This window comes from Hyperoodon ampullatus, assembly GCF_949752795.1.
Source record: "Hyperoodon ampullatus genome assembly, chromosome: 10".
NCBI classification, from domain to species: Eukaryota; Metazoa; Chordata; class Mammalia; order Artiodactyla; family Ziphiidae; genus Hyperoodon; species Hyperoodon ampullatus.
In genome coordinates, this window is record NC_136923.1 from 89894237 (window position 1) to 89921384 (window position 27148).

The 27148-nt window shown below is 42.6% G+C and overlaps 1 protein-coding gene across 1 annotated transcript in view; it reads left to right on the forward strand.

Annotated features, from left to right (window-relative positions):
• Positions 1–1326: 1326 nt before the first annotated feature.
• MBOAT1 (membrane bound glycerophospholipid O-acyltransferase 1) overlaps positions 1327–27148 on the forward strand; it is a gene marked incomplete at both ends in the record, with an annotated part of 116437 nt that continues 90615 nt past the window's right edge. Inside the window, one exon of the mRNA XM_079713375.1 lies at positions 1327–1422. Coding sequence (XP_079569501.1) covers positions 1327–1422 — 96 coding nt within the window. The remainder of the gene's footprint in view (positions 1423–27148) is intronic.

A 27148-nucleotide genomic window follows, 5' to 3' on the forward strand; every position in this document is an offset into this window, starting at 1 on the left:
GCCATGTTGATGACAATGTTAGTTCTGCCCGAAAGTTACTGGCCCCCTGTTTGGTCCGATTCTTCACCAACTAATCTGTGGCTCTGTGACTACTACCAGCTCCCAGGAAACTGCTGATGCAAAGCTTTGGGCTTGGTTACCTGGTGAAGCCTAGAGATTGACACCAACTCAGTTTTCTTTGTTTTTTGTGTTTTCCTGCCCATCTGATTTCCTGCTTTCCTGAAAGCCTTCTTCATCAGCGAGCATACAACAGTTCTTGGAAAGGATCAAGACTTTTATGATTCTCAGAACCTATTAATCAACTGAAAGTTTTCCAAGTGCCAGTGATACACTTGGGTGTCTGAGGACACAGAAGCGAAGGGGCCAGGTACCTCTTTTTAGAACCAGTTCTGGCAAAAGCTGATCAGGATGCACATAACAGTAGCGCCGTTTCTTACAGGGGTAAAAATTCATAATCCAAAGGGCTGGACATTAATGGTCAGAAGTTAGCAGTCCTAGTGTCTGCGCCTGTGTGACACAGACTATGTCAGATCAGGGTGTAGGAAACTATGTCTTGCCCACAGGCATGTAAGCAGAGAAAGGAGGCTGGGTGCTGGGGTGCTGGCTGGGAGCCCTGGGGTGTCCTTGGGCTTCGAGCCCCTGGCAGATTAACCCTTTGCCGCAAGGACTGTGAGGGGGAAGCCTTGCAAGGAAAGCGCAGGAAATCTTAGCCGGCGCGGGGACCGGGAGGGCCGGGGTGCCGACGCTGAGACGGAACCAGAACGGAGTGGGGTCAGGGTGGCTCCCTAGCGCAAGGAGCCCGCCGGGGTGACCGGGATGGAGGTCGTTTCTTGTGGCGGGGAGGGAGGATGGGGAGCTCGGGCGAAGGAAGAGCAGAGACTCCTCCCGCCCCCGGGGCCGCGCGCCACCAGGCGCCGGGCTAGGCGGCGGCGCCCTTGTCGTCGCTTTCCCTCTCGGGTCGGCCCGGGCAGGGCGGGCCGGGTGGCGCTCGAGGGCCGGGCTCCGAGTCCCTACTTTTCCTCCCTCCCTTCCTCCCTCCTCCCGGGCAGTCCCGGGCGGCCGGGCCAATGAGCGGCGAGAGGAGGGGAGCGGGAAGCAAGCGCTCTCGGCCGCAGCCCTCTTGCCGCGCCCGCGGCCACTGCGCCAACGCCAAGTTTGCGCGCCGAGAGTTTGCGCTGGGTCGCGTCCTCCGGCTCGCCGCTCGGTCCCCGCGAGCCAGGCGGCCGCGCGGCCCTCGGGACAGCCACCCGCGCGCACTCGGGCGGGAGGACGACGAGCTGGGTGGCGCGGCCTGGGGCCGGGGCTGCCGCCTCCCGAAGATGCAGGATGGCAGCAGAGCCTCCTCCCAGCCTCTCCTACCGCACCACGGGCTCCACCTGTCTGCACCCGCTCAGCGAGCTCCTGGGCATCCCTCTGGACCAGGTAACGGCGGGCGGGCGGCCCGCGGCTGGGGCGAGAGCGCGGGAACCCTCCCCGAGCCGGAGCGGCCGTGAAGCCTGCGGGGGTGGGGGGGGGGTTGGTGGGGATGTTATCTACCTCCGTCCCCGCCCCCATAGCAGATTTCACTGCTACAAACTAGACAGGTGGAGTTTTGTTTGTTGGTTTTCAATTGATGTTTTTCTCCTGTAGTGTGAAAAAAAATTGGTATACCTTGCACAGAAGGTTCGAATAAACTTTTTTGTTTTGTTTGAAGTTTTGGGTTTCCTCGTTTCCTGTAACCCAGGGCTAAAACATTCTGATAAATGACTCAAGTGTTTCTTTCATCAGTGTAGTCAAGTCTTTATTATTTTTAAGTTAGATGAAACTACTTAGAAACTGAACCTGAGTGATCTATAAGCAAAAGCCTGTAGCTTTTGAATGAGAGACCTGGGTTTTCTGCAGTGAGGCTTGTGAAATCGGGGTGACAGTTATTTTGTACCACCTGTGATCAACATCGGCAAGGGAGGAGGGACACAGGATGCTGTGGTTTTCCGAGGGCCTTAGGTTATCCAGTCAGTCTACCCTCGGGGGTCCAGGCTCCCTAGTAGGACAGGTTAGTGGGAGAAGAGAGGCACTGTTGCAGGTATTTGGACTGTCCAGCAACTGTCTGCTACCATTAAAACTGAAAATGGCAGCAAACAACAGTAATTCCAGGTAAGAAATTTTCCCGAGGGTTGAGGCTATCTTAACCCCTTTTCTTGTCTCTTTAGGTGCTGCATGCAGGCTAGATAGGCCCTGTATTTAGCAGTGAGTCAATAAATATAGTTGACCCGCGAACAACACGGGTTTGAACTGCATGGGCCCACTTATATGTGTGTATTTTTCAATAGAAAATACTACAGTACTGTATCATCCGAGGTTGCTTGAATCCGCAGATTCCGAGGAACCACAGATACAAGGGGCCGACAGTAAATTATAGACAGATTAACCCTTATGTAGTTCAAGGGTCAGCTGTATGTTATTTAAATGGAATTCGGTAAGGCATGCTGGGGGAGGGCCCACTAGTGATCTTTTAAAAAATTCTTTTTTCCTTCAAACAAGAGTATACCTGTGGCTCTTTCCACTCACATTCCCTCAGCAACGAGGAAGTGAGACCTAGATGTTTCCCTTATTCAGATGCTGTTTACTGAGCCACCCTTCCACCTGGCTCCCTCTGAGGATCTGATTCAGAACTCCACCTGATCTGACTGTTGGCCATCAATTGTAAAATCCAGATGGTCAGGAAATTGGGAGAGGTATCAGCTGCTAACGCCTGTTCTTGTAGTGAGAGTGTAGTGACTGCCAGGGACCTGCAAAGGCAGAAGTAATAGCAAATTCTTTAGCCCTGAAATGAAATATAACTCAGAGCTGAATTTCCTTCAGGGGACTTTGTTGGTACGTACCCCTCCACTCTCCATCACAATTTATTTTAATTGCATTTTCCATTTTCAGCAGTTCAGCACAGCTAGAGAGAAGAGGAATCCAGGGAGGTTTTTTGTATGGAAAGAGTTAGATTGTTAAGGAATCCCAGAGATTGACGACTGAGAGGTGCCTAGGATATGTTATTAAGTGCTTTGTAACCGCATCCACCCTCATCCTCCATCTCCTGGATTTCTGGCAAAGGAATTCTGGTTTTAATTTATAAAAAAGAACAAGAGAGCCTGTGGGATGTTTAAGCCTGGAAGGGAGGGATTTCTGGGATGAACTGAAGGAAAAATGTGGGCGATAGGCAAGGAAGGAGCACCTGTGATCTCTTAGATCTTAGGAAACCCCACTGCCCTCCAGCAGGGTCAAATCTAAGTGATTCTCTGTGGAAGAAGCACTTAAAGGGCAATGCCCCAGCTGGCTCATTTCAGGCCGAGGGAGAATCCCAAACCATAAATAATGTGGTTTGAGGCTAAACTGTGGCTTGAGAGTTTGGAAGCTTGATGTGTTTTTCTCCCTCGCACTTTCAGGGGCTTTTTAGTTGTTAGACTGACTTGGGGGTAATTTGTGCTCTGCCAGGAAACTTCCTTTATGACTGCTGGCTGGTATTCTACCCTCCTGGAGCCTCAGTGTCTTCACGTGTAAAATGGGAGACGACACAAAGACCTGCCTTTTGGAGTTGAGACATTTTATATAGATATTAAATGCCCTACAGTCCTTGTATCAGACAGGGTCCTGAGAGGAAACAATTCAACTCAATGGATAGCAATGAAGAAACTTTGATGAACTACTTAGAGAGGTGTGGGTGGCATTAAGGGAACCAATAGAGGATGTTCAGGTACCAAGACCTGGTCAAGGGAAAGGGCAGAAAGTCCTCTTGCCAGGATACAGGGGGGAAGTAGAGAGAGAACCTCAGCCCTTCTGCTCCCCGTCCCCTGGCCCTTCCATCTCTTGCAGTGGCCCCCAGTGCGTGGCTGGCCTGGGCCACCTGGGCGATGTGGTCTGCAGGGGCTCCCCCTGGGGCACAAACTTGGGAAGAGAAAAGTGGAGCCAGATCTGGAGGACAGTCCTAGGATAAGAGCCCAGTCCTTGATACATGTTTGCTCCTGGCCCATTAAAGAGTGACTTTTTATTGGCCTTCGATTTGCTAACAATGATAAAACATATACCTCAAGTTGCCCGAGTGGTTCTTCATATGCCACTTAAAGATAGTGAATCCTTTTCTTAATGTCTTAACATTTCACACGTATATTTGTAATTTCTGTATTGATTGCACTTGTGAGAATGTCTTTGGCTTCTGGGTCTCCCTGTGTCAAGTTGTTTATTATTTGCAAAACCTGAAATATCTGTTGAACATTCTACTATGTGAGTGAAGAACTCTTTTTTAAAATATTTTTACTGGAGTACAGTTGATTGAAATGTTATGTTAGTTTCAGGTGTACAGCAAAGTGAATCAGTTATACATATACATATATCTACTCTTTCTTAGATTATTTTCCCATATAGGTCATTACAGAGTATTGAGTAGAGTTCCCTGTGCTATACAGTAGGTCCTTATTAGTTATCTATTTTATATATAGTAGTGTGTATATGTCAGTCCCAGTCTCCCAATTTATCCCTCCCCCAACCCTTTCCCCCTGGTAACCATGTTTGTTTTCTATATCTGTGACTCTGTCTTGTAAATAAGTTCATTTGTACCATTTTTTTTAGATTCCATATATAAGCGATATCATACGATATTTGTCTTTGTCTGACTTACTTCACTCAGTATGACAATCTCTAGGTCTATTCATGTTGCTGCAGATGGCATCATTTCATTTTTTTTTTATGGCTGAGTAACATTCAATTGTATACATGTACCACCTCTTCTTTATCCATTCATCTGTCGATGGACATTGAAGTTGCTTCCATGTCCTGGCTATTGTAAATAGTGCTGCAGTGAACATTGGGGTTGCATGTATCTTTTCAAATTATGGTTTTCTCTGGATATATACTCAGGAGTGGGATTGCTGGATCATATATTTGGTAGCTCTATTTTTAGTTTTTTAAGGAACCTCCATACTGTTCTCCATAGTGGCTGTCTTTAATTATTTTTCATCTGATTCTTTTCATTTATCTGTTCTGGTAGCTTATGGGGGGAGCCTTTGTGCAATTGTGACTATACTCAGGAAAAGTCTATGGTTTTAGCTTCCAGGGACTTTTACTAGCCTGGCCTCCTCCTAAAGATGTTAAATGCAAAATCATCTTATTTAATTAGAGACTAGAGCACAGCAGTTCAGATCCAGAGTATAGGAAATGGATGACTTAGGGGCCTTCACAGGTGCCTCACAGATGAGTTTGATGAAAACTGCGTTTCTAGAATGAGTTTCTTTCGAGCAGATGTGGAGCTCGGGCAAAGAACTGAGGATGACTATTTTGTTTGAATTTTTTGTTTAAATCATCTGCTCATGCCCTCTCCACTCTGTTTTGGTCGTGGGGTATGGAATGACCTGTCTTTAAACTATCCTAGCCTTCGAAGTTTGCAAAATTGACTCGGCTACCAGGATAGACACGGTAATACTGACATTCCTAATTTGTGTGGTACACGGTCATATCCTAGGAGCTGTGCAAGAGGAGAAATTCCTGGCTTTAAGGAATTTGCAGTTTGGTGGTGGGGAACTCTGAGTGCCAGGAAATGATTTTTGAGATTAAAGCAGTCCAGGTTTAGGCCTATTTATGTAAGCTTGTGTTACAGTTTAAAAGGCAGGATCAGTGAAGACCAGCTCTGAAGGCCTGACCCTCTCGACTCACGGTGATATCAGCAGTGGGTTTCGATAATTCCACCGGGGCCTCTGACCACAGTTTCTGTACCTGCCTGGAGCTTTCAGTCACCTGGTTGGTTCTTTTGCCTGTTCTTGGAAAGCCCAACCCTCAATTTTCTCTTCTTATCTAAATCTTGCCCTTGGTTAAAAGCTCAGCTCACATTCCACAGTCATTATTAAATCTATTAAATATTTATTTAACACTAGTAGTGCCAGGGACTTGGTCAGGTCTTAGAAATATAGGGATTAAAAAAAAATCAAGGTTTCTATCCTTGAAGAGTTTATACGCCCATGGAGGAGACAAAAGACCTATAGAAGTGCTATGTCCTCACAGACCTATGTAGGTACTAATAGAGGTTTGTAGGTGGTACTTTAGTGGAACGGAGAAGGGAAAGCCACAGGACACCTTGGACTCTTGTGGAATTTACTGTTTACCTTTGACACGGTTTATATTTGACACTTGACACAAAATGTTACCTTATTTTGTTAGGTATCCTGCCTGGTTTATAATACTGAGTTCCAAACTAATTTAAAGTCTCCTTGAAGTCTAGGTTTTATCTATCCTGGTATTCCAAGCAAGTAGTAGCGTGCTCAACAAATGCTTACCATTAGTAGCAATATATGCCAATGCTAATGATATGCATTATCAGACTTTGATACAGAATCTTGTTTTTAAAGTGGAGAGAGATGGATCTTTGTGGGAGGGGTGGGGAGGGTCCTCTACCGAACATTCCCCCTGTTGGTGCTGCCTCCAGGCTGTACTCTTGGGTTTCTGACTTGAACAATCTACTCTCCACCCTGGGGCTTTCCAGCTGACCCCGCTGGCTCAGGATGCATATGGCAGGTCACAGAATGTCCATCCTGCAGAGAGCCACTTCATTAATTTTTTTGGCCTCAGTAGTTCCTACAGGGCTAGGTCTCCTCTCCCCACTTAATTTCCCTTTCACTGTCTGATAGTGAAATCATTGGCTTATGGGAGGAGCATCATGTGGTTAGACTACAAACAGCAAATACTGAGTTTCTGCCGTGTTCCAGGAATTCCTGGGACTGGGTGAGGCTGTTATCATTCAAACATGAATAAAATAGGGTCCATCCTCGAAAAACTCATTGTTGGGTGGGGTGGGGACACAGAAGCCAACCAGTGTTGCTCCTGTGTGGTGCCTGGACCAGCAGCATCAGCCTTGAAACTTGTTAGAAATGTTATTCTCTGCCTGGCACCCTGTCTGCTGCTCTGGGGGCAGACCCAGCCAGCGGGGGATTTAATGAGCCCTCTAGGTGGTGCTGGGATGCCCAAAAGTTTGAGAACCACTGCTGTATACAGATAATTGGGATACAAATTAATTAAGCGCAGTGGAGGGGGTGAGGTGTGGTTGTCAGAGAACATCTCACAGGTGGGGAGGACCACGAATTGGGTCTTGAAGGCCGAAGCGGTATTTGTCAGGCAAAGTGGGTAGAAAGAACAGCACATACAGAGATGGGGAGGTGTGAAACTGTGCACTTTGTTCAAGGAACTGAGTCCACTGAAGTGGCTGGTGAGGCTGCCCTTGTGAAGATTTTGGGACTCTAGGTTGGGGAGGGAGGCAGGGGTCACATCATGAGGAAGCTGGGAGGCTCTGGTGAGGTGTTTGTACTTCGTCCTGCAGACCAGGGGAAAGCAAACTGTTTCTATAAAGGGCCAGACAGTAAATATTTTCGGCTTTGCAGGCAGTACAGTCTTTGTTGCGACGACTCAGCTGTGCCATTGTGCCGTGAGACCTGCCATAGACAATATGCAAATCGTTGGGCCTGGCTGTGTTCTCATGAAACTTTATTTATGGACTGAATTTGAATTTTATGTAATTTGCACACGTTGTGAAATTTTCTTCTTTTGATTTTTTCCCCCAACCCTTTAGAGATGTAAAAACACATAGTTAACATGCAGGCCACACAAAACAGGCAGGGACTGGATTTGGCCTGGGGACTGGAGTTTGAGACCCCTGTTCTAGACTAATTTTCCTCACATTTGGTGGATGGACCATCATCAGTATCTATTGCCAACTATGCTTCTGGGATTTGACTCAGACCTAGTGAATCCAAATACATATCCGAGTGACAGGGCTGCCCAGGTGATTCTTGTGCTACCTGAAGTTTAGAGGCATTACTACCATCAAAGGGAAGGCATTGAAGGGTTTAAGATGTGAAAGGATTTTCATTTTGTGAAGTGGGGCAGGAGGTCGTGGCTGAAGGATGCAGGGCTGGAGCAGGGGTTTTTGACAACGAGTGGATGTTTGGAGTAGTCCTAATGGGGGAGCAGAGAGGGAGCGGCCTGGGGTCAACTGAATGGGTTGCTGAGTGTAATCAACGCACTGAAAATCAAAAATTTCAGGATTTGTGCCAATATGTGGTTGTTGTCTTTCAGCAGCTCCTTGTAGGAGCAAAAGTGAAATAAATAGCTGGACGTTTGCAGGGAAGGTTGTTGGAACGTTAAGAAGTAAGGGTGTTGAAAGATGCTGACAAGTAGTTGGAGGTGATGGCAGTGAAAAGGGAACATTTGGAGATTGGAGGGACTTTGAGGGGCGGGTGCGGGGGAAGTGAGAGAGCCGGGGGCCAGGATATTTAAGCTGAAGATTCCTAGTGAAGCTTCCCTGGGCAAGGATGAAAGTCAAGGTGTGGCCATGGGAGAAGGGGGTGAAAGTCGATTCAGTTTAGCAAGTCAAGGAACTGGGGGAGTTGACTGATCGCCCTCCTGAACATTGAAGCTGCCCAGGCGACTGGGGATGTGAGGTGGGGAGAAAGACTCTGTGGTACCGAAACTCTCCAGGAATGTGGAGGTAGATTGGTAGATCCTGACAATGAAGAAGGACCAGAGAGGATATGACAGGCTCTGCTATCAGGCACTCAGCCAGCCACTCTCCAGGGCGCATCTCATTTAATGTTAGGACCCAGAGTGGGGTCTGGAGGGAGGTACTTCCTGGCTGGAAGGACGGTGCCTCTCAAAGGGCGTTGGAAGAGCTCTCTTAGCCCCTTTATCAAAGGAGGCAGCAGCTGAGCCTGATGAGCGGGGGGTCAGCCTGCTCTGTTCTTTCAGTCCCACCACCCCCTGTTCCCTCCAACGGACACCATCCTAGGGCCCAGTTCACACTTGGCACCACTTAAACACTTTATTGAATAAATACAGTACCAAACAAAATGCATTCAGATGCTTTCTAAAGAAGTCAATTTTAAAGGTCTTTCCATTCAGATTAATGACAAACACAGTAAAGGCAGATACGCTACTTTCACATAATTGGCTGATTTTATACAGCACTTATATCTTTTAGTCCACAAGTATATTCTTAAAAGACAGAAGGATGGTGGAAGAAAAATGGTCCAAAGCAGCAATGGGGGAATCTGGAAAAGCAGTGCCTTTCTTCTCTCTCCTTGCCGTTTGTGGTGGTAAAATGGGAAAGCAAACGCCTGGGGGAGGACAGTTCTCCCGCAAGGCTAAGAGAGGGAGGGAGAGAACCCGGAAAGACACCGAGGGCTTTGAGGAGGACCTCGGCAGTGGGAGGGAGGTGGGTGGGGGGAAGATAAATCGCGGAGGCGGAGGAGGAAGTCAGGAGCCCATGACTGCAAGCCTGCATGCCGGGCAGGAGGCTCAGGGATGAGCCTCGGGGTGCTGGGCAGGTAGAGGTGTCCCCTGGGGGCCCAGAGTCCTGGTAAAGGCTGCGGCCAGCGACTGACCCTGAGCCCTGTGGTCTTTCCTGGAGCTGCACACAAAGAGGGTGGGCAGCCTGGGAGCTGGGCAGGGGCAGGGCTCGAACCCAGGACTGCCTCTGCAGACTTGGCTCGTAGTCACTGCCCCGCATCCCAGCCACTGCTTCCCTGGGCGCTGTACCGTCAGCGCACTGGATGCGTTCTTCCCTGCGCCTCAGATCCACTGCGTTGTTCACGCCTTCCAGCCTCTGCTCACACTTTTCCCTCTCCCTGACATGCGTCCTCATCCTCATCTCCTTTTTCATCCCCTCCCGTCTGCTCTCTGTAACCCTGGCCTTGCTCTCTCCTCTCCCCTTATAGATCATCCCCCCACCCTCCCCCAGGGCCACATGGATCCGATTTTATTTTCTTTGTTTCTCCATAGCACTCTCTCCATACTGTATGTGCTTCTTTTTTTGGTGGTGGGGGATTATGTTTATTGACTTTGTATATGCATATCTACCTGTCTGCCTATTGGTTATGTGTGTGTTTCTGTCTTTTTAAAAAAATTGAAATATATAGTTGATTTACAATGCTAGTTTCAGCGGTATAGCAAAGTGATTCAGTTATATGTATATTTTTCAGAGTGTATTCCATTGTAGGTTATTACAATATATTGAATATACAGTACCTATATGCCCTGTGCTATACAGTACCTCCTTGTTGCTTACCTACTTTATGTATAGTAGTCTGTATCTGTTAATCCCATACTTGTAATTTATCCCTCCCCCATCCCTTTCCCCATTGGTAACCATGAATTTGTTTTCTATGTCTGTGAGTCTCTTTCTGTTTTGTATATAAAGGCATTGGTATTATTTTTTAGGTTCCATATATAAGTGATATGATGTAATATTTGTCTTTGTCTGACTTACTTCACTTAGTAGGATATACGCTAGGTCCATCCATGTTGCTGCAAATGGCAATAGTTCATTCTTTTTTCCCACATGGTGCCTCTTACTTTATGTCTCAGATATTTATCGTCTTTCTGCCCTGCCTGATTCTGAGAGGCTTCTCTCTGCAGTTGCTTATGGAGTACCGGATGCCAAATATTGGGCTAGAAGCGGGATACAGAGATTAATTAGGATCTCTGCCTTCTAGGAGACAAACCAATACGCACTTGGTAAATTACTTTATTACGTGTAAACTCTTGTAAAGCAATGTGCTCAATGCTCCAGAAAATGTGTACGCATGGGCCTCAGCACTCCTGGGCCTGTCCTGGGGAAGGTGAGGGGAGCTTCCTGGGAGCTGCTGCTTTAGAAGGAGAAGGGGAAAGTGCAGGGGTGAGGCCAGGTGGGACAGGCAGAATATGCCAGGAAGAGGAAGCTGTTTGAGCAAAGGTACTGAGGCTGAGAAAAGACGACCTTTCTTCTTGGGCAGTGAGTGAGGCTGAATCTTAGTCATCTTGGTATGCTTATTAGTATGAAGTAAGAACTAGATAAACTTGGTTCCATTGAAGTGGAATTTTATTCACATAATTTGCATTGGAATGGATGACTAAGTGATGATAAAATTAGGAGCCAGTTCTTTTTACCAACTGGTTAGGCCTGTTTATTATTTGGACCCTACCTTTCAGATTGAATAGGCCTAATTTCTGATTTGAGAGTTAATTAATGGCCCAATTACTGATAGTTAAATGTGAATCTTGGGTTGTTTAAATATAAAATTCTCCATTCCCATTTTCATTATGTGGAGTTGATAGATAGATGCATTACTTACCATTATAAAGGCAGATATTAATATCATTTTTTTGGACCAGTTGTCTCAAGTTGTGTGTGAACAACGTGTACAATTTTCCTTTTGCAGTTTGAAGTCAAGTCACTTATATATATAAAAAGTGCTGTATACCCAAGTAGTCCCAAGTGTTTTTGAAGCACAGCCTCTGAATTACATTTATAAGGAAAAATTTCATGGAAAGATTATATCTAAGGAGATACAATCTGGAAATATCTTTTTGTAGCAGCAACTTGTAAAAAGAATTCAGTCTGTGTAATTTAATAACAGTATTTGGTTGTATGCTTTTCAGAGGCTTTCTATTTTAAGTAAGTCAACCCTTTCAGTAAACAAGACAAAGAGAGAACTTGCTGCAGTCTTGTTAATGACAATTTCTAGTAGTTTTGCCAGGATAGCAGAAGGATAGAGACTAATCAGCGGGAAAAGTAACTTGAAGTAGTTTATTCGGGTTAAAAATGTGCTTTATTAAAAGCCCACTATCCCATAGGGCTTAGAAACGTGGTCATCTGCCACAAGATGAACTCATTAACCGATTTTTCAGTACGGGGGTGGGGGTGGGGGGGCGATCGCCCCCACCCCCACCCCGCACGCAAAAAATAGGCACTTGGTTAATCATTTACCAACTTCCTTCTAATAGTGGGGCTCTGCCTATAACTTTGTTATCAGTGGTTAATCTTTTTTGAAGTATTATTTTGAAAGTGCACACAGCATAAAAGGGGCTCTAAGTGTTGAGTTAGGATTTCTGGCTGGGGGGATGGTGCTGGGGATTTCGCAACCATCGTATTATTACAGATATTCCATTCTCCAGCCTATTTACCAAAACAACAACACAAAGCTCGGGTTTGAAAGCCTCATTTGAAAAAGGAGCAAGGGTACATTGGAAAAGTTTTGTTCAGGGAGTTCTAACTTCTTATTTCAAACATATGTATAACTGATTAAATTTGTTATAAAGCAAAAAAAATAAAAATTAAATTAAAAAAAAAATGAGTGGTTGTGTCCCCCCCACCCCCATTTTTGTCTCATTCATCATTCCGTACTTCTCATTTGAAACAGTCAGCAGAGGTATACAACACAAGGTTGCTAAGGCCTAGAGGAAGTTGCTAAATTCAAAAGTCATTTTGTGAAATTTCATGAAGTGGTTTAACTGTGAGTGTCACTGCGTTGAGACTTCTTTCCTCCAAAGACTTTTTTTTTTTTATCCCTGGCATCATTTTTTGCTCTGTCTTTTTAAAAATTTAATTCCATTTATTTTAAATATTTATTTATCTGTAATGTTTTGTGTTTGATTAATTTTTTTGGTTTTTATTTTGTATAAATACAGTTTAAAAAAATGAGTTTTCTGACTAGGTAGCTTATGTACTTAGTATCAAACCACAAGGTAGAAAAGGGGATGTAATGACAGGTCAGTCCCTGTGGTGTACGCCCCCACACGCCCCCAGCCCCAACCCCAGTTTGCAGCTGCTCAGATCCGCTCCCCGCTGGCGGCCAGTGGCATCCTTTCAGAGGTAGGCGAGGCAGCCATGTACACAGAATCTTTTTGTCTTTTCTGACACAAACGAGAGTGTACGGCTCTTCCACTCTTCGCCTTTTTAAAAAAACGTAACAGTGTCTCTTAGGGATTGATTCATATCTGCATCTACAGAGTTCTTGTGACGTTGACTTCCTTTCTGCCTTTTCTGAGAGTTCTGCTTCTCTGCTTACAGGAACGGCCTTGTCCTTCAGCAGACGCTGAAAGACGCTGGTGGGGGTGGGTGATGGGTTTGGGGAGGGGTCTCCCTCATTGGCATGGTCCCCAGGAACATGGAGAACATGGGGACCACGTACAGTGGGGCGGGTGGGGCGGCGGGATGAGCACTGAGCCCAGGGCGAGCAGAAGATGGGCTTTGCCTCCAATTTCCCTGGGAGGGAGAGCGTACACTCTGGACTTAGGCATGAGGACATTGAAGATTCCCTTTCCCTTGTGCCCCAGGAATGAAAATGGCTGTGCCTCCCACTGACCCGGTGTCAGCGGAATTTTTGGTCTCTCCGTCTGCTGGAAGTGATGCTCTTTAAGCATCATTAAGCAAATGATGCAGCTCTAAAATTCTGTGATTCCAAGATCTTCAACAGTAGCAAGGAAGGCTTGGTTTTAGATTGTAAAGAAACCCTTCTTGAGGGTAAAGGCCCCCCTCCAAGGCCTTTTCTTTTTCTTTTTACTTTTCAGTGGATGTAGCTAAAAGGATTGTATCTATATATTTTCCTTTCTTGTTTCTCCCAGTGAAATGTGTGCATTTCCATGCGTGTTGGCTGAAGCGAATTGACCTTCAGGGCTCTGGAATCTCTCTTCTTCCACCTCCTCATTAGAGTAAGGTCAGAACGCCTTAGGAATTTGTGTGCTTTCCTCTGGAAATAAGACCGTGTGAAAAAGAGCCTCTGTTTCTTGTTTACTAGAGATGTTGAGCTGGCTTTCCTCCCTTCTCAATTCCAAAAGAGAATCGCCATTCATCTCCAGACAGTAAGTGTTAACCTGCCTGCAGGTTACTGAACAAAAGGGAAGCAAATCAATTTGTATATGAAATTCTACTCAGAGAGCTGTTTTCTATACATTGTGGAGGGAAGAACAAAAAGATTTTTCATTTTCTTAATGTGTAGGGTCTGGGGGTGGAGTTTACAAAAAGAGTATAATAAAGGACCATTTTGTAATCTCAGCCTTATCGAGTTAACATTTACCTCAGTTTTATAGTGAGCCTAAGTTGCAAAACTTAAGTTGACTCATGTGTTTATCTTTCTACTGAGGTACTGAGAGCCTTCATAGATATCTTTATCTGATGGCCAGTTTTGTTATCTTAGTTTGAAAGAAGGGCGAGAAAGGAGGCTATAAACTAAAAGTAATCATTTCATCAAGATACCAGATGGGACCCAATTTCACTGTCATAACCAATAATGAATTATGCCTGTGCATCTTAGCTAGTGGAAACTGCAGAGAGAATTAGAAAGACGGTAGTGGGCTGTAAAATGATTTAGAAATTGAACACTTACAAGTTTTTAGGAGAGCTGGAAAACCATCTCGTGTGCTTGGCAACCCTCAAATATTTATTAGAGTTATATGTGTCGAGATTTGGTTCTCTGTTGCAAAGTTTCTAGATGATATGGAGAAGTTAGAAACGAGCAGGAAAAATGGTTCTAAGAACAACTGGACTGAAGGTTCCTAAACAAAAAAGGAAATGAACTTGAGTAAAAGAGTTGACAAAAGATGGCAAGAGCCACAGACTGTGGAGCAGCCGTCAATGAGGACCATAAAGTGCCGGTTAGGTAACCATAGATGGGGTGTGCCACTGATGCGCCTCATTTCCTGAAGAAGGCCTTGAACTTGATGGCCTCAGAGAAGTCCTTTGTTGTGTCATTTTGTAATTATCCTTCTTTAGCTCGAGTGAAAGTACTAAGGGTCTCACCAATATTTCAAGAAGCGACTTGCACCTCATCTAAGGTTTGCCCTTTGCTTCATAATAATAGATCACATTCTATGGTAATTAAAAAACAAAACAAAACTTATTTTGGAATAATTTAAAATTCACAGAAAAACTGTACTGATAGTACAAACAGTTTTTATATGTGCCTCCCCCGGTTTTCCTCAATGTTAGGTACACTTGTCAAAAGTAAAACGTCAACACTGATAGAAAACCATTAAATAAATTCCAGACTTTTTGAATTTCGCCAATTTTTCCACTAATGTCCTCTTTCTAATCTAGGATTCTGTACCTTACAATTCACCCATTTCAAGTGTACAATTCAGTGTTTTTTTAGTATATTCACCAGGTTGTGTAACCATTGGCATAACCAAGAGAAGTCTCAGGAGACATGACAAGTGAATGCAATGTGGTGTCCTGGATGGGATCCTAGAGCAGAAAAAGGGCATTGGGTAACAAGGAAATCTGAATAAAGTATGGGCTTTAGTTAATACTAGTGTATCGATATTGGTCCACTAACTATGACAGATGAAACCTTTATATGTAAGATGCTAATAATAAAGGAAATAGGTTGTAGGATATATGAGAACTCTCTGTATTATCTTTGCAATTTTTCTGTAAATCTAAAACTGTTCTGAAAAATAAATTTTATTTAAAACATGATGCTTTTTATTTTAAATCAAGGATTATTAGTTGTGCTATGTCTGTGAACATTGGGACCAGCGTGCTTTTAGAGAATTTTCGAGTCAGAAGAATGGAAAGAAAGCACACAATTACACTGGTATGTGTTTGTGCTTTAGATTCACTTTTGCTTTAAAGTCAGATTTATTAAAATCATTGCATGCATCTAAGTCACTTTCAGTAAAGATATAAAGGACTTTTGGTTTATCCTGAATCCTCAGGCTCCTCATCAGGTAATCTTCATGAATGAATAGTTGTTTAGTAAGATAAATATTTCTCTCCCTGTAACATCAGACAGCAGAACCACCCCCGGACAAAACTCTCCAGGCATTTACCATTGCTTAATGAGATATTTCCTCATTATTTTGACCATAGAAATGCTATTCTGCATCTCAATTGTCCATTCAACAGGACCATTCTGAGTGTATATTGCTTAAGCCACAAGAATTCACGTGAAAATCTTCTCAAGGAATTATGGAGTGCAAGCTGTAAAAAGTGACTAAATTTTAGACCCAGGCTGTGTAATGAATGTTTGTGTTTCCTTCTGAGTTCTGTCCTATGAACTTACCTTGCTCTAACATAGTAGGAACAATGCTGGAATAGACTTTGAAGAGCTGGGTTCTAGGCTTAGAGCCAGTCTTTGTAGATGTGTGACCTTGGACAAGCTATTTAACCTTTCAGAGCCTGATTCCTTATTTGTAAAATGAGCTAATATATATACATTAGGGGTGTCTGTGTATTTCAAATGAGGCAGGTGATCCATAGGGAAGATTTTAATAAACTGCTCAGTAATTATGTGGATGTTGTTTGCTATCATTTCTCCATCACCACCTTCATCACATTTTTGAAGCTCATAGGGAAAAATGCTTATGGCATAGCACTGAGCTTAAGTGAGGTGGGTGTAGGTGGCGTTTGGAGGGGAAGTTGGGTTTTCAGTTAGCATCTGGTGAAGAGTAAGAAAAGACTCGACTTTGGGGATTCAATGGGATGAAGGAATTTCGTACTTCAAGGCAGAAAAGATGGGGCAGAAGAAGGCAGTGAGTAAAGAAAGGGGTGACAGGGCTTCCCTGGTGGCGCAGTGGTGGAGAGTCCGCCTGCCGATGCATGGGACACGGGTTCGTGCCCTGGTACGGGAGGATCCCACATGTCGTGGAGCGGCTGAGCCCCATGAGCCATGGCCGCTGAGCCTGCGCGTCCGGAGCCTGTGCTCCGCAATGGGAGAGGCCACAACAGTGAGAGGCCCGCGTACCGCAAAAAAAAAAAAAAAAAAAAAAAAAAAAAGAAAGCCTTAGATAGGATATAATAGTAGTTTTCAGATATTTGAAGAATATAATTATGTTGTGTCCTCTGCAGAATTAAACTCAAGGGATGGAAACTTTAGCGAAGTAAGTTTCAATTGTCAGAAAATTTCTTATTAATGAGAGTTGTGTAGATAAAAGAATTGATCATCATTGGAGTTCATGAGTCCCCCATCCCAGGCAGTATTCAAGCAGAAGCTGTGTGGTGATGACTCCTATTGTCAGGGTCTACTCCCTTCCTTCCTGGTGTCCGCCCCTGCTTGCCCTGAGTTCTTTCTTTATCTAGCTGCCAGTCCACAGTGATCCTAGTTTTAGTATTAATTGACAATAAGTCAGTGGTTTAAGGACTGACCTTTCTCAATGGGCATTTAAAGATAGAAAGATCCCTAAATGTTAAGCAGTAGAGGAATAGTTAGATTGAATTATGGTATACTCAAGCTGTGGAATTATATACAAGTATTAGAGAAAATAAAGTCAGATAGAAAGATATTCATCATATTGAGTGAAAAGAGCAAGTTGAAGAACAGTATGTATATTATGATCCCGTGTCCTGTTTAAATTTAAAAAAATAAAAATGCTCTCTCTTTCATCTATTTATCTGGTTTTGGAATGATAGTCACCACCGTGTAGCTAGTGGTCACAGTGACCTTGACCCTCTTAACAGTCACCCCGATTGCTGCAGAGGATAAAAGAAACTTAAAATTTTTTACATCTGTGTTTTATTAAGCAAACATAGTATTTGGGTATTTAAAAACATTAAAAGGAAAGATCTTCAAGACCCAACGGAATGAAATAATTGTGCAAAATATCAGGTTGTCTGGTGGTTATTTTGGGGCTCTCCCAGTCATAAAGCCAATGGGGTTGCAGAGGGGGTTATAAGAGTGTCTTGGCGAACGGAACTCCTTTTGACATAAATGGAGAAACTGGAAACAGAAGTTGACTAAGAGGTGAACTAATGACTTCTGCTTGAGCCATATTAAGATGAGAGCAGGATTTCAAAAAAGAAATGCCCTGAAGGCAGTGTGAGACATGAGAGATCAGAGCTGGGGAGATGGAGATTTGGAAGTCATTGGCATGGGTTGGGGTGGGGTGGATGAAACCAGGAAAAGGAACAAACTCACTGAGGGCGGAAATGAGATGAGACCACAGCAGAGACTTGTCCTGGTGAACACTCCCCATTGAGTGCCCGTGGAGGAGCCCAGAGAGAACGCAGCATTAGAAAGGTAATTTAGTAGCACAGAAATGGGTGAGGGTGGGAGGGGTGTTGCAGGGCCCTCAAGGGAGGAGGAACGTTGAATTTTTTGAGAAAAATATTGTTTGGGATAGTGGAGAAGGCAGTTTTAGAGAAGTGGTGAAGAGGGAAAATGATACAGCGTTTAGGGAAGAAATGGACATATGTGTAGACCATTCATAAGAGAAATCTGATGGCTTTGAAGAAGAGAGATGAGACAATGGCAGGAAGGGCCAAGGGGAGGTTTGTTTTCGGTTTTAAAGATAGAGGGGAGGGCTTCCCTGGTGGCGCAGTGGTTGAGAGTCCACCTGCTGATGCAGGGGACATGGGTTCGTGCCCCGGTCCGGGAAGATCCCACATGCCGTGGAGCGGCTGGGCCTGTGAGCCATGGCCGCTGAGCCTGTGCGTCCGGAGCCTGTGCTCCTCTCACTGTTGGGAGAGGCCACAACAGTGAGAGGCCCGTGTACCGCAAAAAAAAAAAAAAAAAAAAAAAAAGAGGGAGTTATCCATATCTGAAGACAGAAGCGAAGAAATCACAAAACCTGTGGAGAAGAAGTTGACAGAGACTTGATGCAGAGTGGGTTAAATGTGAGAAAGGACAGGATCCAGCACATGGTCAGCTGAGGACACGGAGACAAGGTCCCCTCTGCACCCAGAAGGGTGGGTGTGGGCCTGAATCACTTCAAGATGGAGACAGGAAGAAGCATGGGGTGCTCCTGCTGAATAGCTTTGGCTTTGGTTTTTCATTTGACTGAAGAATACCTGGATGAACATGTGAAAACAGATTTATCAGCATTTGTTCTTCAGAAAGAGCCGAGTAGATGGGAACCATCAAAAGGGTGGGATGGGGCTGAAAGTATCATAAGGACTTAAGGCATCCTAAGGACATAAGGTGTCATGAGGTGGCTCAAGTTGTCCTTGTTTACAGTGGTCACCATCAGAATCACTTGGGCAACACTTCAAACACGGGGATTCCTAGGCCCTACCCCTGATCTTTCTGAGTCAGAATTTCCTAAGAAGTCTCAGTCTAAGACTGAGGGAGTCTAAAGAATCAACCTACATCAGCGAGCAGGGAGACAGAGTAGTGGAAATCAGTGAAGGAGAACAGAAAAAAAGAATGAAAAGAAATGAGGACAGTTTAAGAGACTTCTGGGACAGCATCAAGAGTACTAACATTCACATTATACTGGTCCCAGAAAGAGAAGAGAAAGAGAAAGGGGCAGAGAACACATTTGAAGACATAATAACTGAAAACTTCCCTAACCTGGGAAAGGAAACATATATTCAGATCCAGGAAGCACACAGAGTCCCAAACAGGATCAGCCCAAAGAGGACTACATCAAGACACATTGTAATTAAAATGGCAAAAAATTAAAGATAAAGAGAGAATCTTAAAAGCATCAAGGGAAACACAAGTTACAGGCAAGAAGGGAGTGGCATGATCAAATTGGATTTATCCAAGGGGTACAATATAGTTCAATATTCACAAATCAATCGTATGATACACCACATTAACTGAAGAATAAAAATCATATGATTGGGACTCCTTGGTGGTCCAGTGGTTGGGACTCCATGCTTCCACTACAGTGGGCAATGGTTTGATCCCTGGTTGGGGAACTGGGACCCTGCATGCTGTGCAGTGCTGCCAAAAAAATAAAAAAAATAAAAATCATATGATCATCCTAATAGATGCAGAAAAAGCTTTTGACAAAGTCAACATTCATTTATGATAAAAACTCTCAACAAAGTGGGTATAGAGGGAACATACCTCAAAATAATAAAGTCCATATATGACAAGCCCACAGCTAACATCATACTCAATGGTGAAAAGCTGAAAGCATTTCCTCTAAGATCAAGACAAGGATGCCCATGCTTGCCACTTTTATTCAACTACTATTAGAAGTCTTAGCCACAGCAATTAGATAAGAAAAAGAAATAAAAGGAATCCAAATTGAAAAGGAAGAAGTAAAACTGACACTACAGATGACATGATACTCTACATAGAAAATCCTAAAGACACCACCAAAAACTACTAGAGCTCATTAATGAATTTAGTAAAATTGCAGGATACAATTAATATACAGAAATCTGTTGCATTTCTATATACTAACAATGAACTATCAGAAAGAAAAATTACAAAATTAATCCCATTTATAATTGCATCAAAAAGAATAAAATACCTAGAAATAAATCTAACTAAGGAGGAAAAAGACCTGTACTTGAAAAACTGTAATACACTGCTGAAAGAAATTGAATATGACACAAGCAGATGACACAAGCTCATGGATTGGAAGAATTCATATTGTTAACATGACCATACTACTCAACGCAGTCTACAGATTTAATGCCATCTCTGTCAAAAAACCAATGACATTTTTCATAGAACTAGAACAAATAATTCTAAAATTTGTATGGAAAAACAAAAGGTCCTGAATAGCCAAAACAATCTTGAGAAAGAAGAACAAAACTGGAGGTATCATGTTCCCTGATTTCAAACTATACTACAAAGCTACAGTAATTAAAACAGTATGATATTGGCACAAAACCAGACACACAGATTAATGGAACAGAATAGAGAGACCAGAAATGAGCCCACATTTAAATGGGAAATTATGACAAAGGAGGTAAGAATTTACAATGGGGAAAAGACAGCCTCTTCAATAAATGGTGTTGGGAATTTTGGACAGCTTCATGCACAAGAATCAAACTAGACTACTCTCTCACCATGCACACAAAAAAATTCAAAACGGATCAAAGACTTAAATGTAAGATCTGAAACCATAAAACTTCTAGAAGAAAACATAAGCAGTAAGCTCTTTGACATCGGTCTTAGGCAATATTGTTTTGGATATGTCTCCTCAGGCAAGGGAAACAAAAATGAAAATGAACATATGGGACTACATCAAACTAAAAAGCTTTTTCACATTGAAGAAGACTATCAACCACACAAAAAGGTCACCTAATGAATTGGGGATGATATTTACATGCAGTATATCTGATAAGGGGTTAGTAACCAAAATATACAAAGAACTCAGAAAAGTCAATGTCAAAAAACCAAACAACCTGATTAAAAAATAAGCAGATGTTCACGTCCCTGTTTGGGTCCCAAAAATGGGGGGGGCAGACAATCTGCATAGACATTTTCCCAAAGAAGACATACAGATGGCCAACAGGTACACGAAAGGATGTTCAACATCACTAATCACCAGGGAAATGCACATCAGAACCACAGCGAGATACTACCTCACCCCTGTCAGAATGGCTATTTCAGAAAGACAACAAATAACAAGTATTGACAAGGATGTAGAGAAAAGAGAGCCCTTCTGAATATAAACTGGTGCAGTCATCATGGAAAACACTATGGAGATTCCTCAAAAAATTAAAAATAGAATTATATAATCCAGCAATTCCTCTCCTGGATATTTACTCAAAGAAAGCAAAAACACTAATTAGAAAAGATATATGCACCCTTATGTTCACTGCAACATTATTTACAATAGCAAGATATGGAAGTGACCTAAGTGTCTATCAATAGATGAATAGATAAAGAAGATATATATACACAATGGAACATTACTCAACCATGAGAATAATGAAATCTTGCCATTTGTGACAACATGGGTGTACCTAGAGGGTATTATGCTAAGTGAAATAAGTCAGACAGAGAAAGATAAATACCGTATGATTTCACTTATATGTGGAATCTAAAAAACAAAACAAATGAACAAACATAACAAAACAGAACGAGTTATAGATACAGAGAACAAACAAGTGGTTGCCAGAGGGGAGGGTAGCGGAGGGAGGAAAGAAATAGGTGAGGGAGATTAAGAAATACAAACTTCCAGTTCTAACACATATATGTGGAATCTAAAAAAAAAAAAAAAGTTCTGAAGAACCTAGGGGCAGGACAGGAATAAAGATGCAGACGTAGAGAATGGACTTGAGGACATGGGGAGTGGGAAGGGTAAGCTGGGATGAAGTGAGAGAGTGGCATGGACATACATACACTACCAAATGTAAAATAGATAGCTAGTGGGAAGCAGCCGCATAGCACAGGGAGATCAGCTCGGTGCTTTGTGACCACTTAGAGGGGTGGGATAGGGAGGGTGAGAGGGAGATGCAAGAGGGAAGAGATATGGGGATATATGTATATGTATAGCTGATTCAATTTGTTATACAGCAGAAACTAACACACCATTGTAAAGCAATTATACTCCAATAAAGATGTTTAAAAAAAAAGTTACAGTAACCAAAAAAAAAACCAAAAATGAGTTACAGGTATAAAATGTACAGAATGGGGAATATAGTCAATAGCTATGTAATATTGTATGGTGATGTAACTAGACTATTGTGGTGATCATTTTGAAATGTATAGAAACATCGAATTATTATGGTGTAAATGGAGCTAACATAGTGTGATAGGTCAATTACACTTCAAAAGCAAACAAAGGATCTCGTAGAGAAAGAGATCAGATTTGTTGTTACCAGAAGCAGGGGGTGGAAAGAGGCGGAACTGGATGAAGGTGGTCAAAGGGTGCAAACTTCTAGCTGTAAGACAAATAAGTATCAGTGTACCACATGATAAATAGAATGAACACTGCTGTACGTTATATATGAAAGCTGTTAAGTGAGTAAATCCTAAGATTTCTCATCACAAGGAAAAACTTTGTTTCTTTCATTTTGTATCTATAAGAGATGATGGATATTCACTAAACTTATTGTGATAGTTGTTTCATGATGTAAGTCATATCATTATGTGGTACACCTGAAACTTCTTCAGTGCTGTATGTCAATAATATCTCAATAAAACTGGAAGGAAAAAAACCAGACTCAATCTACACTTCAGGAGCTGTCTGGGATGCTAGGAGTCATTTAAGAGGAAGCATGCCTCTCTGGAGCATAAATACTTTGCATATAGTCTGAAGGTTTGTCTGAGCCTTTACTTCTCTGGGGGCTTGTTCTGAATTTTTGCTCACTTAGGGATGTCAAGTCTCCCATGGTGATCAGGCACCTTGCTATTTCTAAGGCTGAGCTGGCGTTTGTAGGTGTGGATATGTGTTTGGTTGTTTACTGTTCTTAGCCTGCCGTGTCTTGTTCCCACAAAGACTCCAAGGCATTTCTGAGCACCCTGGAGTCCTTTTCTCTAGCTGCTCTTCCAGGTTCACAGGGTTGCCTCTTAGGCCTCACACAGGCAGACCTCAGATACATTGGGGGTTCAGTTCCAGACCACTGCAATAAAGCGAATATCTCAATATAGCAATTTTTTTGGTTTCCCGGTGCATGTAAAAGTTATATTTACACTACGCTATAGTCTGTTAAATGTGCAATAGCATTATGTCTAAAAAAACCAATGTGCCCACCTTAATTAAAGAATACCTTATTGCTAAAAAATGCTAACCATCATCTGATTACACAAGGTTGCCACAGACCTTCAATTCGTAAAAAACATTATCTGCAAAGCACAGAAAAGTGAAGTGCAATCAGACGAGGTATGCCTGTATAGTGTTCCCATTTCACTTTTAAACTTCGGTAGAAAACCAGTGCGCTGTTAAGTTTCTTCCTTTCTTGACCTGACTTATGGAAATTCTTCTTTTTCTGCTTATTCTTTCACAGTCATTAATCCAGGAGTCTAACTCTTAGTGACGAGACTCTCTTTTCTTCCTTCTCTTCTTGCCGAAGGTAGAGATTGCTGAACCTCTTCTGGTGTTGTGAATTGTTTTAAATTTGTAAAATAAGAATTTGGAACTATTTTTATAGGGGAAGTGGGAAGAAGAAAGTGAGCTCTATGGAACCATAGTAGACATTTGCCCTGGAGAACACTCCCCATAAACTGTGGAAGAGCCATTTAGGTGCTTGTACTAGATGTGATCCCTATATTTTGTTATGGAATTTTCAGAATTATCCTAACAATTATTTTTTTCCCTTCCTCATTTTAAAGACAAGAAGATCTAGGCTCATTAAGATTAGATCACTTGTCCAAGGACACCCTAGCTAGCTAGTGACAGAACTGGTCGTCTGACACCGAAATTGATGCTCTTTCCTATATGGCATGCTTACTATTTTGCTTATATCTTCAGAATTAATAAAATGTGGCCATGGTGAGAAGGCTAGACCTCTGTATTACATGGTCATTGCACACAGAGTTGCTGTTGATCGGTGTTTAAACATTCCAGGAAGCTTGGGAATCCTCTCGTGTCTCAGAAGGACGTTATATTCGTATCTGAATGAACAAGTTGTGACGGTCCAAGATGTTTTAGCGGAAAAACATAGGAAGGTGTTTTTATCCCAAAGATGTTTAGGTTTGAAATAAATGTTTCCAACCAACTTGGTAAATAGTTTTATAACCATATTTACAGGCTGCAGGTTTTGCTTAAAACTGAGTGGCTTATGCTTTGCTTTCCACATGTCAGAGTGTAGAACTTGTTTAATTAACTAGAAATTAGTCATTGGGAATAACTCAAGGTTCTATGTTTTTTCTTCTAAATTTCTGGTTAGTTGATTTACTTTCAGAAGTAGATGTTCTCTTTCTCATGTGGTTTTCTTAAGTCCCAGACTCAGATAGAGTTAAAAAGCCTTTACATTGTCCGAGGTGTACCTTTGATGGAATATTCTGATCTGTGCTACTTCTTCAAAGGTTCCGCCAGGGCTCTGCTTCAGAGTGATGGCATTTCAGTCTGGCCTCATTGACCCTCCAGATCCAGGCCCGGCAGCCAGCCAGGGAAGAACTTGCCCGGCAAACTTGCTTCAAAGAGCAAGTGCTTATCTATTCTACACAGGGTCACACTATTGCCTCTCCTTCTGTTTCTCATTCCCTTGCCCTAGGCTGAGGAACGGTGCTGAAACTCTGCAAACTCTTTGTAAGTGGTTGGACCTGGAGAATGAGGACAGTAGGAATAGCTGTGCTAGAAGCATCACTGAAGATGGAACACTTGTTGGTACAGCCACTATGAAAAACAATGCGGAGGTTCCTCACAAAACTAAAAATAGAATCACTGTATGATTGAGCAATCCCACTTCTGGGTATACTTACAGAAGAAATGAGACCACTATCTCAAAGAGATATCTGCATCCCCATTTTCACTGCAGCATTATTCACAATAGCCAAGACATGGAAACAACCTAAGTGTCCAAAGACAGATGAATGGATAAAGAAAGTGTGGTTTGTATATGTACAATAGAATATTATCCAGCCCTCCCCACCCCACCCCCCCAAAAAAAGGAAGTCTTACCATTTGTGACAATGTCGATGAACCTTGAGGGCATTATGCTAAGTGAGATGAGTCAGATACAGATAAGCACTGTATGGAAGCTTCCGGCAAACTCCAGCCCTCTTACCCACATTTCCTTCCTCCCAATCATTTATTGATGTACAATAGTAGTTAAAGGCAGGGAGTCAGAGCTGGTATTAACTTCCTGTGAGGGCAATTGGCTAACCCTCCCTGCATTTTTAAAAAATGTTTTAGTTTATGTTGGAGTATAGTTGATTAACAATGTTGTGTTAGTTTCAGGTATACAGCAAAGTGATTCAGTTATACATGTATCTATTCTTTTTCAAATTCTTTTCCCATTTAGGTTATTACAGAATATTGAGCAGAGTTTCCAGTGTTATATAGTAGGTCCTTGTTGGTTACCTATTTTAAATATAGCATTGTGTACATGTCAATCCCAAACTCCCAGTCTATCCCCCCTTCCCCCCAGTAACCATAAGTTCCTTCTCTAAGTCTGTTTCTGTTTTATAACTCAATTCATTTGTATCTTTTTTTAGATAATGCATATAAGTGATATGATATTTGTCTTTCTCTGTCTGACTTACTTCACTTAGTATGACAATCTCCAGGTCCATCCATATTGCTACAAATGGCATTATTTCATTCTTTTAATGGCTGAGTAATATTCCACTGTATACATGTACCACATCTTTTTTTTAAACACCTTTATTAGAGTATAATTGCTTTACAATGGTGTGTTAGTTTCTGCTTTATAACAAAGTGAATCAGCTATACATATACATATATCCCCGTATCTCCTCCCTCTCGCACCTACCTCCTACCCTCCCTATCCTACCCCTCTAGGTGGTCACAAAGCACCGAGCTGATCTCCCTGTGCTATGCGGCTGCTTCCCACTAGCTATCTGTTTTACATTTGGTAGTGTATATATGTCCATGCCACTTTCTCACTTCGTCCCAGCTTACCCTTCCCCCTCCCCGTGTCCTCAAGCCCATTCTCTACGTCTGTGTCTTTATTCCTGTCCTGCTCCTAGGTTCTTCAGAACCTTTTTGTTTTTTTTTAAGATTCCACATATATGTGTTAGCATAGGGTACTTATTTTTCTCTTTCTGACTTACTTCACTCTGTATGACAGTCTCTAGGCCTATCCACCTCCCTACAAATAACTCAATTTCATTTCTTTTTATGGCTGAGTAATATTCCATTGTATATACGTATATATGTATAATATTCCATTGTATATATGTGCCACATCTTCTTTATCCGTTCATCTATCGATGGACACTTAGGTTGCTTCCATGTCCTGGCTATTGTAAATAGAGCTGCAATGAACATTGTGGTACATGACTCTTTTCAATTATGGTTTTCTCTGGGTATATGGCCAGTAGTAGGATTGCTGGGTCATATGGTAATTCTATTTTTAGTTTTTTAAGGTCCTCCACTATTCTCCATAGTGGCTGTATCAATTTACATTCCCACCAACAGTGCAAGAGTGTTTCCTTTTCTCCACACCCTCTCCAGCATTTATTGTTTGTAGATTTTTTGATGATGGCCATTCTGACCAGTGTGAGGTGATACCTCACTGTAGTTTTGATTTGCATTTCTCTAATGATTAGTGATGTTGAGCGTCCTTTCATGTGATTGTTAGCAATCTGTATATCTTCTTTGGAGAAATGTCTGTTTAGGTTTTCTGCCCATTTTTGGATTGGGTTGTTTGTGTTTTTTGATATTGAGCTGCATGAGCTGCTTGTAAATTTTGGACATTAATCCTTTGTCAGTTGCTTCAGCTGCAAATATTTTCTCCCATTCTGAGGGTTGTCTTTTTCTCTTGTTTATAGTTTCTTCTGCTGTGTAAAAACTTTGAAGTTTCATTAGGTCCCATTTGTTTATTTTTGTTTTTATTTCCATTGCTCTAGGAGGTGGGTCAAAAAGGATCTTGCTGTGATTTATGTCATAGACTGTTCTGCCTATGTTTTCCTCTAAGAGTCTTATAGTGTCTGACCTTACATTTAGGTCTTTAATCCATTTTGAGTTTATTTTTGTGTATGGTGTTACGGAGTGTTCTAATTTCATTCTTTTACATGTAGCTGTCCAGTTTTCCCAGCATCACTTATTGAAGAGGCTGTCTTTTCTCCAC